The sequence below is a fragment of the Odontesthes bonariensis genome, chromosome 19 (genome assembly GCF_027942865.1).
Source record: "Odontesthes bonariensis isolate fOdoBon6 chromosome 19, fOdoBon6.hap1, whole genome shotgun sequence".
Taxonomy (NCBI): domain Eukaryota; kingdom Metazoa; phylum Chordata; class Actinopteri; order Atheriniformes; family Atherinopsidae; genus Odontesthes; species Odontesthes bonariensis.
Genome location: NC_134524.1, coordinates 11,493,162 through 11,508,599, shown reverse-complemented (window position 1 = coordinate 11,508,599; position 15,438 = coordinate 11,493,162). Strand labels below are relative to the sequence as shown.

Sequence of the window (15,438 nt, the reverse complement as noted above, 5' to 3'; positions counted from 1 at the left end):
AATCCTCAATCCAGTTTAAGAAAACACAGCAAAATGTCATACATTTTAATAAGTACAGGTAGTATTTACAGTATGTACACCATAACACATCAACAACATACTAATACTTTCATAGATTAGGAAGTATTTACATTGTGAATAAGACCATATGTTGATTCTGAAATACATTATTTTAAAAAATCTTGATACTCAGTAAATTCAAGTAGGCGTGCCTTGATACATACTAATCTATGATCGTGGTATAGAGGTATGCAAAAAAAAAACACTTAACAGGTGCATCATGGTCTGAGACACTGAAGAACACTTTAATACACTCATCGGTTGGGAACACAATGTCAGTATTAAACACAAACTATACAGGTTCATACGAGTCCACAAGACCTGCTGTCTTCCTTTGGGGACTTTCAATGATCACAACCATTATGTTTCTTCTCCCAAAGCTTTTCACATTCATGTTTGGTCAAGAGCCTTCAGGGAAAGCAAATTCTCATTCAGGGACTATTTGTTGGTTTAAAGCCGGATCCCTCCACAGACCTTTGGTGTGTGTTGCCCCCACCATCTCTCATTTGCCCTTCACTTTCAGTTAACATGACATATTAAAAAAAAAAAAAAGATTTTTTTTTTCAAAATAAAAAAAAAGCGATTCACTGTCTGACCTCACACATAAAAGTACATTTTGTCCAAATGCAACTCAAAACTGACACGGGGTAACAGCAACACTGAGCACTCATCATCCTAAACCCATCAGTCCTCTTAGCTTAGTCACTTTTATTACACTACTCCCTTATGACCAGGGTGATGAGACCTGAAACGCATCTTAACATCAGGTGCTGCATCCATGACAGAAAGATGAAAGCGACGCCCCACCTTGACCCAGAGTTTTTTTCTCCTCATAGTGACTGCTGGTGGATAACACATCATGGCATCTGTCCCTGTTTTGCGACATTGCTCTAACTGACTGCGGCGGCGCTTTCCCTCCTTCCCTGCTTCTTCAGCAACTGGATGCGGTTGTGAACGTAAAACTTGATAGCTCTCCAGTCTCGCTGGTTGCTCACCAGCAGGGGGCAGAGTTCCAGACAGCGCTCGCAGTCTGCCTTCGCAGGAACGCGCAGTTCCATGAGGTTTCTGTTCAGGTGAGTCTCCACCGCTACGCGCTCCGCCTCCGACCAGGGACGCTTCAGCACACCCCGCTTTCCTGTGGAAAGAAAGAAAGAAAGGGTTAAACGAGTGCAACAGAAACAAACGGTGTCAGATTAATATAAATGTATATCTGTCAGATTGTTGCTGACAAACCAGTACCTGATTTGGGTGGAACGCATCTCCTCTTGTGGTCATTCGCCATCTGTGGGCTGACAGGGGGGGAAGGCATGGGTGCTCTCTTCTTCCGTGGGGGTCGGCCGGGTCCTTTCTTCTTTGCCGTCACCTCCGTCTTCTCCTTAACTTCATCTTTGTCTTCCTCTGGCTCAGAATCTTCAGAAAACGAATCTGCTGAATTGCCAGACATCACTGTACACAAAGAATAAAATGGAAACTAAATCAACATTTTTGGGGCTTAGATTTAAAAACGGTCACGAAAACATGTCTTGGATTGGCGATCATTCTATCATAAGTGCATCGTGATTTGCATAAAGTACAGTACTGACAGCACAGAAGTTATATTGTCCAACAAACAAGGATTTAAAAAAAAAACAAAAAAAACCCGTCAACCTCCAAAAACAAAAATGCAGATGTGCAGTTTAGTTTAGCATAAACACTGGAAACAAGGCGAAATGGGATGCTTGGGTCAAGTTTTTGATGTATCTAAGACATTATATCATGTATATATTTGTATTCCTAACATTTAATATAAATCTCATTCTGAAATCTTATGGGAGGTGAGTAAACAACAGTAAAACAACAGTGTAAACGTGAGTGAAAGTAAAGAAAACTGGGGGAAACGTGCAGTAATGACACAAAGTAATATGATCTGTGGGTTTCCTTAGTTGGCTACCTCTATAAACTGGCATTATATAAATACAGCCAGATCAAATTGGACTGTATTGAACTTAGTTACTTTTCTCTGTTAAGTGCCTTCAGATGCAATGAACAGGTTTAATATTAATAAGGTAAACAGAATGACTTCCATATAACAGATTTCAAAGCGATTACACACTTTAAAATTTAAGAAACAGAAATAACTGGTTTCACTGACAACCTTTAGGGGATCAGTCTCACTCAAGTAGTGGCTCGTTTAGCTAGAACTTGACCGAAACTCCCTCTGCCTGGACAATACGCCTCGCAGATGATGGCGTTTACTGTTATCATTTTGACTGGGATGACAAATGCCATTCAAGAAGCAAATAAAATTCAACACCACAGCACCATTTTCCTGAAGAAAACTGCTGTTCCAAGAGCATAGTGGCAATTATTTCATCATATAAAAAGTCATTTGTTGGCATCACTAAACTGGAAAGAATGGCAGGATAACTGCAAAAACAACTGAGTTACATTCCAGCGTTGCCTGATTGCTGTTGTGCTGGCAGTATTCTCACACACGCTCATTAATCACTTTGACTCTATAGCATGGGAAAATCCTTCCAAAGCTCAAAAATATGGGAATTTTCATTCACATTTTGGCAATTAAGCATGTTTCCTAAAACATTCACAGACACACTCGCACACAAAAAGAAAGCCAAAACATTTCTGCACACACAAACAAAGAAATCCCTCTTCACCTAAAAATATTTTGATAAAAAAAAGTTTGGCACGACCTCTGTGTCAGAAATCTATGATTGAAATGGCAGAAAATGGGCAATGATTACAGTGCAGGAAATTGCAACACAAAAGAACAGTTTGCTTTGCCAAAAGGCTTCACCACCTGCACCTGCTTACCGTCTAACTCGAGGCAGATGTCCTGCAGGCTCATCCCCCTGAAAAGCACTCCCTCCTTTTCTCCATAAAGAACCACGCGCCCCACGCGCCCCATCAGCGCTGGATCTCGTATGATCGAGGAGCAGTTCTGGGCCACGTGATATTCGCGCTCCAGGAAGTCCTCTAGCCGCTTGACAGCTCCACCCTCACCCTCCTCTAACAGCAGCAGTTGGGTAAGGATGGATACCTGCCGGCGAACTCGTGTTGCTGTCATGGCTCCGGGGTTCTTGGCCCCGCTGGTTCGAGCCAGGTTTCTCAGCAGGTCTGTGCCACGCAGAGGGGTGGCAGGAGAGTGGTAGGGCCGGGAGAAGACGTAGGGGCTCTCAGGGTCCACACCCACATTGGGGCTGGTTCGAAGAAGCAGGTCCAGGCAGGACTCACAGTGTGGCGGGAGAATAAGTGGCTGGATGCGGCCACGCTTGCCTAAGACACCCGCCCGCGAGAGATGACAGAGGACCTGCCGCTCAAAGGGAGACAGGAGAGCTTCCATGCCAGAGGGGGAGTTGGGCTGCGGAGTGATACGGCTGCGGTAGTCCTGGATAGTGAGCTTTGCCACTTCACATTCCCGATGTCGATTGTAGAGGATGAGCAGGGAAAGGCTGGAGTGGCACAGCAGGCGCCAGGCCTCGGCAGAGTGAGGAGAACGAGTTAAAGAGAGGAAAGAGGAGTGTTGTTGGTGACGGAGATAGAGGACCAAGCAAGACAGGGACGACAGGAGCGGAGACATGTGTTGTCTGTGTGTGCTGGAAATGAAAGACAGAGAGAACAAACACCGTTAATTAAACATCTCATGTTTGATGGTTAATGAGCCTTGAAAAAGTGCGTCAGGCACAACTTTGCAAATAAAAGAAAATAATCCGACCACACCTTACTACTTCTCCATTCTTCTCCTCTGGTGCGTCGTCTTCCCCGTCTCCACTCAGCTCCAGATCTTCATCTGGATCAACATCTGGCTCTGGTGTAGGAGGGGGCAGCAGTTCTTCTTGATTTCTTGAGCTCTCCGTCTCCACCTTCTGTTGCTCCTCCTGCTTCTCCCTCTTCATCCTTCGACCTCTTCTGGGAGTAGACGGGGGAGGCGGTGACGGACTCTTCACTCTGGACACCATGGGGGGTGTGGAGAGTTTTGCAGCGGGCAGTGGCAAGTTAGCCCCCTTCTTTGCGGCTGCAGGCTGAGCTGAAGAAGGCGGTGAAAGCGACAGGGAGAACGAGACGCTGCCTGAGCCCAAGCGGGTGGCTGGCGATTCCCTCTCCCTGGAGAAGAGGGAGGGTGGAGTGGAGTTAGAGGCAGAGGGCTGAGGGACAGCAAAGGAATGGCTGTGAGTAGCAGAGGTGGAGGATGAAGAGGGGTGGGGGTGTGAGGCACTGCCATTCGAAGAGCTGTGCGTGTGGAGGTGAGCCAGCTCCATGGCTGTTCTGACGTCCGGCTGGTTAGCGTGATGCTTCTCCAGGTGGCGTGCTAAGGAGCGATAGTGGCGGCCGCAGTAAGGGCAGTGCTGACGCCGGCTCACCGCGCCGCTGCTGGAGCTGCCGATGTTTATGTTGATGTTATTGTTTATGTTGGTGGTCGGCGGTGTCAGTGTGTTGACCGAGGACTGGGATCTGGCTGTGGGTGCAACGGGTGCTGGGCAGGAAAAGGAGGAGCAGGGGCGCCCAGGTCCCCTGGAGGCGGAGGAGGAGGAGGGGGGCACGCTTTTCTTCTTGGAATTCACCTCCGTGGATATTTTGCGCTTCTTGCGCCGGCGAAGCATTCGGCCCCGGATCTCCTCGATTTCTTCTTCTTCGTCATCGTCGTCGTCGTCATCTTCCTCCTCTTCGTCTTCCTCTCGGTCTGAGTCGCTGGGCTCAGAGTGGGTGAGTGGGGAGGATGAAGGTGATAATGACCAGGAGGGGGTCAGGTAATCAGAAACAGAGAGGGACAGCGGGTGGGGGCCAGGCTCTTCCTCCTGGTTACACAAAGTATTCAAAATGAAAGAAAACCACATCAGCTCAAAGTTATTCTGCATGAACAGTATCAACATTTTTATGACGGTTAAGGTTAAAAGGACAACGTAAGCAAATATTTCTGTTGTTGAAAACAATTTCTTATCGAGGCAAATTAACAAAATCAAATATTTTATTGTATCTCTATGTCCCTCCCCATCCTGTCTAAGGTTGTCAGCACAGCCCCCCTTGACTCTTAGGTCATAAATCTTTAAATTGAGGTCTCTTTTTGAGTTTGTTTTTTTTATATGGTTTATTAAGACTGAAAATAATTACACAATAACCACTGCCATCTGTTGTTTTCTTTAGTTAATTTACTATCAAAGCTCACCAATGCATTCTCGCCCCAGTCCGTCAGGCTGTAGTCCACTGTGATCTCCTCTCCTTTTGCTATGTCTCGGATTGCTATGACAACCAACCGCACCTGGGTCCCGCAGTGGACTTCTCTAATCCGGCAATTGGGTGGCGGGTGGAAAAGCACTGGTCCTCGAACACCACCTGCACCCTCCTCCCCCATTTCTGGCACGCTGGAAAACATAAAGGGACTTTAACAAGATGGTTCCCCCATCTAAGAAGCATCTGGACCATTTAGAGAAGGTCTACCTTACCAGAGCTGAGTGGGATCGGGGAGGTAGTAGGGACTGCCAGGTGGAGGGAGACTGTCTTCTGTGCCCTCTGGGTACTGACCATCACCTGGTAATGAAACAAACTGTCTAATGCCAGCACTACTTAGCTTACAACACAATACACTTATGCACAAATCAAATACATCAACAACAGGTGGAAAATTGCACTTGTGAGTGTGGGTACATACCAGGGCTGTAGCTGTGCTCCGACATGCTCTCCTCCTCCTCATCTTCTGTTACATACACTCGGTCACACACCTTAACAGGTGTTCCCTTCCTTTTTCTCCCACACACACGGCTGTAAAAACAAAAGACCGTTGTTTAGGGTTATGACGCAGTCAGACAAAGCAGTGTTTAAGACGTTCTTTATGGAAATATTTTGAGAGAGAGGAGACTAAAGACCAAATAAGCTGAGCGTAGGATACCGTGGCAAAGCAGTAACTTAGGGGTAGGACTTTGGGGAGGCAACGACTCGTTAAAAAGTAGTCAGGTGGCCTATTATAGATACTTTAACCATTTGATCTATAATACATCGAAATCTGGAGACTAATAGCTAGATATTTTTTCTCCATAGGCCTGTGGGACCCTCATTTTGTTCCACTATGGGCCCAAAACCCAATGATACTCAATTATTATGACACAATACAAAAGAAATACAAACTTTCACAAGCTGGTGTGTGGCATGACACCAATAATTTGTCATTAAAAAAAAAAAAAAAAAAAAAAACTTGCAGTTACTTTCTCGTTGGTAACTTAATCAGTTCACCGACTAATAATCTGCAGTGCTGTTAAAATGCATTTGATTGACTTTACAGTGATTACGGCCTGATCGGCACCTTTGGCTGTGCTTGATTTGATAGAAGAATTAGTTATATGTCAACCACAGCTGAGAGATTAGCCTGTTTACTCGGAAAACCAACAGCTAATGAGTTAATGAAAAGCTAATGAAAAGCAGAGGTGCCATGGGTCCAAGACAAAACACATATCTACTGTAAACACGCTGCACGAGTGAATGCTTTGATTGCAGCTACTCATTATTATGATTATTAACCACGCGATAGTATAAATAGCCCCACACCCATCACTAAGAGTGTGTAGCTGCAATTATAAAAGGCGATTAGCACAACAAAGCATGCCTCATTCACTCGGCCTGCTGACACTCAACTTTGGGTCGGGTGCTTTTTAGTCGTGGTCAGCAACTTTGTTTACTTAACGCCAAAACAAGCCACGACTCCTGATCCGCTCCGGCTGAGCTGCCAATAAGTGTTGAGAGCTGAATAACATTAATGGAGGATAGGTTGAGACATATAGGGACTGAGGAATCTGATATATCACCCATGAGATTAATGACCAGCGGGGTTAGAGAGCAGATGATTTCTGCAGGGTGCATGCTAACGTTGATGCTAAACCACGGCTAGCCTGTTAGCTTCCAACAGCTAGCTGATACTTCAGCGCCGTCAAAACATAAAAAATAAAAGGCTGGGGATTCAGTGTGAAGCGAGCTGGATGAGGAGAAGACGCAGCCCTACGGGCTACAGCAGCTGCAGTCGCCCACCAAACAAAATGGACTTCCCTGTCTCTGCTTTCTGCAACATAACGCCAAAAATCATGCACGGGAACACAGGCTCCTAACGTTAACTAAACGGACATGCACGCTCCCAGCGCGTGCGTCTATCGGCTCTGGCATTTTGCGCACAAAATCCCCCGTGAAAACAAAGGCTCGCGGCGGTAAAAACCGGCGGCGTGCCGCGCTCACTCACCCCCGAGGCGGCGGCGGCTTGCTCCCATCCCCGTCGCTGTCGAGGGTCGGTGGCTCCCGGTAGTCAAAAGGCGACCGTACATTCTCCGCCATTAGGACTGCCTTCCCTACCTCTCGTACTCCGGTAGATTGCACACCGCGCATGTGCACAACATCTTTTGGGGTTCTACTGGTAAAATGGGGTGCACCCACCTCCTCAAAATATATGGAGCTATTACTATGAAATTACTAGATGAACTAACATGTCATTCAGATGTACAGATAGAAAAGTCTGCATTGTTGGGTTAAATCAGAACGCGTGGTCTTTTTTTATTTATTTTTATTTTTATTTTTTAGCGCTGGTAAATCAGTGCTTTCAAATCATTGCTGTCACAAACAATGTTTTTACACCAAGCACATCGGGATGTCTTTCGGACAAGATAAATGCGACCGAATGATATCAAAGAGCGACAAGGCGGTCACGACTGTCAACCAGGGGGCACCATAGTACACGTACAAGTAGGCTACAGCTACATTGGGATTCAACAGGCAAATGGAAACCATGATAGGAGGCCACAAAGAACGTAGACTAAGTACCTACAAAGAGTAAGACAGATGCTAAAATGTCAGCTTAATGGAACGAACAAAGTCCCAGCCTTCAACACACATGCCGTGGCTGCCAGTCATCAGATACCCCTCTGGCATAATAAGCTGGCCAGTGGAGGAGATAGAAGCCTCTGATATCAAGACAAGAAACCTCCTCACAATGTATTGAGAGTTTCACGCCAAGTCCAGCACCCTGAGATGGTACACTAAGTAAAAAGAGGGAGGTCGGGGGCTAGTGAGGTTCAGAGCCACTATCTAGGATGAAACAACAAATATCCAGGAATACATCAGGAAGATGGCCCCCAGTGATGAATGCTAAGTGAGTGTCTCAGGCAGCGAGGGGAGGGGGAAGAGGAGGAACCCATCATGGAAGGATAAAGCCTCTGCACAGCATGCACCACTGACAAATTGAAGAAGTGGCTGATATCGAGAAGTCCTATCAGTGGCAAGACAAGGCTGATCTGTACAGAGGCACTGATCATGGCAGCTCAAGAACAGGCCTGGAACACAAGAGTGTTCAGCTGGAATTTGAATAAAGCTTCAAATCTGAAGCTTGAGTTTCAAAACTTAATCACATTTTAACTACTGATTTTACCTGATTTTATCTATTGTTCTTATTTCTTTCTTTTTTGTTTAAAATTTAAATCATGCTTTTTATTTCTACTGTTTTAATGTATCTGTAAAGCACTTTGAATCGCCCTGTAGTTGAATTGTGCTATACAAATAAACTTGCCTTGCCTTGCCTAATAAAGGGCAGGATCTACCACACCAGACAGGGCTCCAGGTGCAGGCTGTGCAAAGAGGCCTCTGAGACAGTGCAGCACATCGCTGTGAGGTGTAAGTAGCATGCAGGTACAGAATACATGGAATACCAGAAAGAAGTGGCAGGAATAGTGTACGGGAACATCTGAGCTGGGTATGGACTGGAAGTGCCAAAGTCAAAGTGGGAAATACCTCCAAAGGTAGTGAAGAATGGCAGAGCCAAGATCCTGTGGGACGTCCAGACCCAGACTGATAAACAGGTGTTGACTAACCAACCGGATTGTGGTGGTCGACAAACTGCAGAGGAAGGCAGTACAGCATCAAGAAGCTCGAGAAATACCAAGTGCTGAAGGATGAAGTTGAAAAGATGTGAGAATTGAAGGCAGCAGTGGTGATCAGAGATCTCTGGGACCCCCAAACTGGGAGAACGGCTCCGGCAAACCCTGGGAACGTCAGAGATCTCTGTTCAGAGGAGCGCAGTTCTAGGAGCAGCTAAGATAGTTTTTTTTTAATAGATTTTTTATATGTATTGTAGCAGTTATTTGAAAAAAATCCATAATTATCTTTAACCATACTTGCTCAATTCCATTCAATTATTTTCTATGTTAATCATATGTTGTCAAACAGAACAATGTAAAAGTCAGTTTATTGCAACTGAATGTTTGCTTACTGACAAATTTCTTATTTACATGTCAAACAATTCACTTGCCTATGCTAAAAGCTGACACTAACCTATCAATCTTTTGTATGTCTCGCTCTTTCCGGGAAACTTCCCAGGAAGCTATTTGGAAAGGACTTCCTTTAGATAAGGAGCTACTGACAAAATAGATAAATAAATAGATTCGGCAGTGATTATTTTCACATATACGGAGCCGAGGAATGTGAACCCTCGAACAGAGGACAAAAAAACCCCCACAAAGCTTAAACAGAACAGAGCACAGGGATGAAGATAGTGTTTTTTTAATCTTCAATGCACATTCGGTTAATCTTCACAGAAATAAAGAAAAGAATGGAATTCAGAAATTCACCATACTGGCAGGTCTGGAAATCATACCTCATTCACTTAAAAGAGTGGATGCTGTGAAAGGCTACAGTGAAGTTGCTGTGGTACAGAGTGTCTGGTACCTCTGGCTACAAACAGTATAGAATCGCTTCTGTAAAATAACAGTCTAATATTGTAGTTCACAATTTCCGGCTTCCAACAAGGCAGACAGCAGAAAACCAATCGGTGTAACAGTTTAAACAAGTGGACAGTGCAGCAGCACATTCAAGTATAACATCAGGAGAGAACTTGGTGAACAGAGCAGCAGAACATGACACTTTATCACAGATTGTGCCAAAACATACACATGACAAGCATCCAGTACATGACACCAAATCGGATTTTCAATCATTTAAGGTTAAATATGTTAATAATGTAATTCATTTAAAGCTCAAAGACCTGTTAAAATAGTAAATGGCTACACATTCAACTGCATATCAGTCACAGTTTATCAGTCATATATTATTGGCTATATTCTAGCAGTTAGTCGATTTTGGAGTGTTATCAACAGCAGATTTAGTCATCAGAGGAAATCTATTTAAATAAAAATATCTTACACAGCATACTGAAAGAAGAAAGTCTAACTGTGGCACCGCATACGGCAAACCAACCTGCACTTTTTATGTTAAAAGGAAATGCCAAACACTGGGAAACTAGAGGTCATTCTAGCACTTACTGTGGAAATACCAATGTCTGGGAAAAGCTGTCTAATTGGCTTTGATAAAGTGGATTAGTTGAAGTTTTAGTTAAGCAGTGCACTTTCCCCAAAGACTGTTCACAGAGTGCAGGCCACGTCAGTTTACATTTTCAATTTGGAATACATAAAGCTGGTTGTTAGTGTTGAACGAGTTTGTTCATATATGTTACTGAAGCAAAATGAAGGAACTTAGATCTCCTCTGTTCCTTCTCTCTCTGTGTGTAAGACGTGGAGGGTCTGGGCTGCATGGTCAGCCCAGTGGATCAGCTCGAGCAGCACCCGGTAGGTCCACATTTTGAGGCCAAATACTCCCCCGCCGCCATCAATTTCCTGCACAGAAGAGAGCAAGATCAGGTCAAATGTCTCTCAACATGCACACACAGTACACAAGAAAAAGTTGAGAAGACTGTTCAGTATATAGATACAGTTATTGACTCGTGTCCAGCTGATCAGTTATAAGACTATTATTCACTAGTTTTAGCTCAATTTCAGCCTCCACTTACATCCCAGACAGATATCCCGTCTCTTTTTCTAGATTTGTATAAATAGGTTGTTCCCGTATAACTGGCTTTAGCCACAAGCTTTAAAACAAAATTTAAAAAAAAATCTGTGTCACAGGTAGCCTGGCTGACGCGTCCACAATCTCGATGAGATGGTGGTCTGGGAACTAGGTGTGCATTTTCTCGTATTTGAGGCGTGGTTTACGAATGCCTAGAGCCGTTTATTGGGCGCTACGAATGTCTATCAAATGACGTCAGGTTCTTCCCATGCTGCTTTGCGCGCGATTCATAGCCAATTGTATCACTTATACCAGATGACGACAGAAATTCGACGAGGAAGAAGAAAAAAATGGAAAATAAAAGTAAACTTGCGCTCTAAGCTACTTAAATTGACAACAAAGTAGGCATATATGCTATATTCTACATGAATTTTTATGTTGTAGAGTTGTGAATTTATTTTAATAATGGAGAAATTGAGCAGCCTTGCTTTGTTGTCTACAGTAGTAGATCAACCCTCATCTTACTTTGAAGCTCCCAGCTCTCTGAAGTGACGTCAACGAAGCTTTAGCAGCAGAAAAGCTATCAGGCTTGTGTTGATAATAATAAACTCCTGGACTATGTACAAACTTCCAAATGCATCGTTTTGTGAGTACAGACCATATTTGTACAACTGTAGAAGTTTGGTGTCATGACATGTGATTTTAGTGTGGTAATTTTGGAGATACTGCCAGGGTCCGTTAGCGCTTGTACTAAGCTATTCGGGATAACTCGGTAACTCAGCTGATGTTCAGCCAATATCGGAAAAACTTCGGGTGGGCTACTTGGCTGGATGTCACGGTTCAAATGACCCTAGGGTGAATCTACTCCGAAACACTTTTTAAGGCTGCATTGAACGGTAACGTTGTGTCCGCTGTCATGTTGGATTAACGCTCTACAAGCTTCGGTGTAGCGCATAGACGTCGTCATCGTCTTGCTGCTGCCCCCCGTTCTGTGATTGGTTCCCAAACTCTAGCAAAAATAAGGGCGGTGGTTTCCAGGCTGACTTTGCAGTGAGAATGAAATCGAGCGCAAAGCAGCATGGGAATTCCCAGGCTATGTCACAGGTACATTATTGAGACATAATAGGAAGCTAGGAGCTGGAGTGTATGTTGTGTTGTCTTTTTGTGCAACATGTTTATGAGACTTGGACACAGATGTATCCTGTTTTGACATTATAATAAATGCAAGTAACATTAAAAAAATATATATATTTGGATAATACACAGAATGAACTGACCGTTTCCAGCAAAACTGTCACCTTTAGAGAATTTATTATTACTATCATATTTCTTGTAAAGTTATCTCATTTGAAAGAATATATATATATGTGAGTAAAATGCCAGTGCAACTGGTTTTCTTATGTGTTGACTGCTCTCATTATATTTCCAGGATGCCCGACGAATAGAAGCTTCTTTTAATCATATGAATAGATAGGGTAGATAGGAATGAACCGTAACAAGTTCTTAACCTCGTTACACTGATGGTCTGGGGTGACCTCAAGGGTTGCGTCCTCCGTCTCCACTAGAGCTTTGGTGCTGTGGAGCAAGTGCTCCAGCCGCGCTCGCACATTCTTCTTCATGGTCTCGTAGTCGCTCTCCATCTTGCCCCATTCCTCCTCTTCCTTCAGGATGACACAGTGGAGCAGTCCCAGGCACTGCCGCAGTGCTGAGTGCAGCAGCTGCACCTGCTCCTCCGCGCTGGGCTCCTCCGCCTCTGGGGACAGGGACACTATACGTCCACCGTCTGGGGTGTGGCCCATCAAGAAGGTCTCCCTCTCTTTCTGAAAGAGCCCAGAGATTAATAAGGATGAGAGGGGGGGGGGGGTAGATCTTTGGGTACTTGATGATAAGTGCAAGGATGTCACTGATGCTGGATTTGTCCCATTTATCTTGTTTTAGATCAGCCATAATCTGACAAGAATCTTTATCACATCGATCAATCAAAAGCTTTTTAAAGAGGCAGTGAAGCACACAAACAGGGAGGGAGGGAGGGAGGGGAAAAAAAACACTATCCATTAGGCACCCAAGGGAATTGGTTGGAGGTGGAGGAGGTATCTTAATGTGATTAAGTTCTGCGCCACAGCATCCCTTAAGAACACGCAAGTGCACGTTTGTGAGTCTTAAATGTCCACAGTAAAATCCCAACAAACTCAGATGTGAGAGGTAGCTAGCTGCCTCAGCACAGTAACACGCTCACATTAAAGCAAGCCACATATAAGGGGAAGGGGAGCGTGTCACACCGTCTGACCAGAAGGTAAAAAACCACGAGAGTGTGAACGGCTAACTTACGTATAGCCGCAGCAGATCGGTACATTCATGGTGAAGTAGCCGGGCTAGAGACACCGCTCTCCCGGTCCGCGACGGGCCCGGCACCGGTTCGTCCGGCGCGGTTAACGGCTGCTCCTCCTGCTCTGCCATTTGCAGTCAGCCCAGGATATAAAGGTGGGTTAGCAGCGAGCTGTGTTCGCCAAGCAGAGGAACGTGCCCCCCTCCTCCTACTCCTCCTCCTCTCCCAACCTTGTAAATACTGACACAGAAGCAACGTTTCCCCCCCCCCCCGTTTCCTAACAGACGCGGTATGTTTTTTGGAGACTTTTGTGAACCAAACGCGAACTGGAGGTCCTGGGAGCGAGCGTCGGTCGCGCGTGTTTGTGTCGGTGTTCAGGTTGGCATGAGCAAGGAGAGGGGTTTTAATTGGTTCCGCAAGCCACAGGGGCGTTTTAGTGGGGGACGCGCAACAATACGTCACCATGTGGCACATCCAACCCTCCACAACTGATAAAAACTGTAACCAGTAACTTTTAAAATGACTGAAAAATCACGTGGAGTTCAACATAAAAATGTTTTGTGGCCAGTTAGATATGCAAAATGTTAAAACCTCAGGGATTTCTGGAATGATAACAATCTAGAGAATATATTGGATATTGGATTACACATAAAAGCCAAATCAAACACTATATTCATTGTCGATTTTCGATTTTGAACTATAATTTTGACATGTTCTCTGTAACAGATTTATCAGTACATACTTGAGCTTGTAAATTAGTTAGAATAAGCTTTTAAGATGATTTAGTTGTGGTGTCACCTTATCGGATAATGATCAAGACGTGTGTTTTAAGGGGAAAAAGTTAGTATTGGGTTCTGTCGAGTTAAATTTTTGATAACAGAATTTGAGAAAAAAAAATCAAGTTTCTGTGAAACCAGCATATTTTACAGTACAAATATGCATGACATTAGGGGCAACTGTTAATCAGAAAGAGCAGCAGTCCTCTGCTTAGCAGAAGGTAGGTGGTTCGATCCTTGGCTTCCCAAGTCCACTTACATAAATGTGGTTGATAGAAAAAATATTCAGCTCCACCTTGCCCATGATGCATTCATCTCTGTGTGTGTGTGTGTTTAACAGAGAGGGAAAAAAGCAATAAATAGGCTCAAAGAGCTGTGCAAACAAAGAAGTTCAGCGTGTGAATGGGACTTGTAGTGTACAGCAGTCTAAAAATGCATAAAAGTCAGTTGTTAAGTCATATCTTTTGTTGGATGCTTTGTGCAGTTTAAGTTGTCACTTAAATTTCCTTAAAAGATTAGAGTTTTGCACTTTTTTCTCATGTTGAAGCCTTTATATGTTTTGCTGTATGAATTTGATCTTCTTTAAAAAGGCTCTTGTATATATATCAAACTACTTTATGTGCCTTCCTCAGCACACCATACCACAACCTGTCTCTCTCCTTCCTGCCCCTAAACCGCTCTGTCCCACAGCTCACCTTCCCCAGGTATCTGTGCTATCTCCTCTGCCTCCATCCCACAATACCCAGCCTGCTCAGGACTCAGGAGTGTTTTGGAGGTCAGGGTTGGTGACACACCTCAGGGGGGAAGAGGGAGCTATGGGAGACTGTGGGTTGCATGGATGAGGCCGGATGTTATGTGGAGAAGCATTGGTGAGGTGTGGTGTGCCACTTCAGCAACTGATGTGTGGGCAACTGAAATATCTGTTCTTCAGATAACTGGGTCTGTGGAGTAAGCAGGAGAACCACCCTCTGCTGCAGATTAGCTGCTAAGGCCTTAGCTACGAGCTAAGGGTGGCTCTCGACCTTATGGGCAACAACTGAGTCCTTTTTTCTCAAACCTGTAGCCGCAAATTGAGAAAGAGAACTGATAAGGGGCTTCTCCATCATTGCTCTTTATGTGCCAGCTCAAGGATGTCATCTCACGGCAAGTGAAGCAACATGTTCCACACCAGCCACAAGATGGAGACAAAGAACAGGTTATGGTAGAAGTTCTCTGTTCAATGATAAGTATGTCTGAGTATGTCTCAGCAAAAGTAGTCGCAATAGTCGAACATACAACGTATGTTAAGGTCTGGATGTATTTGGAAAGTGAATAATGTGTCTTATTTTAGCTGTTTACCAGAACATAATTGAGCTACAGTTATATGATAAAGAAAATGTTTTAAAGGTACACTTTCTGCTTTAATTTCAAGTTATACACATCCATACAAATTGTTGGCTTTTTGATATCTAAAACACTCTAATCTAAAGGCTAGAA

The 15,438-nt window shown here is 44.4% G+C and overlaps 1 protein-coding gene across 1 annotated transcript; it reads right to left on the bottom strand.

Moving 5' to 3' along the window:
• Nucleotides 1-32: 32 nt before the first annotated feature.
• LOC142368406 (uncharacterized) lies at nucleotides 33-7,403 on the bottom strand. The gene is made up of 8 exons (XM_075450541.1): nucleotides 7,277-7,403; nucleotides 5,705-5,814; nucleotides 5,499-5,583; nucleotides 5,222-5,417; nucleotides 3,778-4,853; nucleotides 2,872-3,653; nucleotides 1,300-1,506; nucleotides 33-1,195 (listed from the first exon to the last, which is right to left on the bottom strand). Exons 1-8 carry the CDS (start codon nucleotides 7,366-7,368, stop codon nucleotides 951-953), a joined length of 2,793 nt encoding a protein of 930 aa, XP_075306656.1. The 5' UTR covers nucleotides 7,369-7,403; the 3' UTR covers nucleotides 33-950.
• Nucleotides 7,404-15,438: the final 8,035 nt, after the last annotated feature.

Excerpts from the sequence above, each read along its gene's own strand:
- LOC142368406 (XM_075450541.1), bottom strand. The coding sequence starts at position 7,368 with ATGGCGGAGAATGTACGGTCGCCTTTTGACTACCGGGAGCCACCGACC. Across the intron at positions 5,584-5,704 it reads GGAGCACAGCTACAGCCCTG|GTGATGGTCAGTACCCAGAG; the intron begins GTATGTACCCAC and ends TTTCATTACCAG. Across the intron at positions 5,418-5,498 it reads CCCGATCCCACTCAGCTCTG|CGTGCCAGAAATGGGGGAGG; the intron begins GTAAGGTAGACC and ends TATGTTTTCCAG.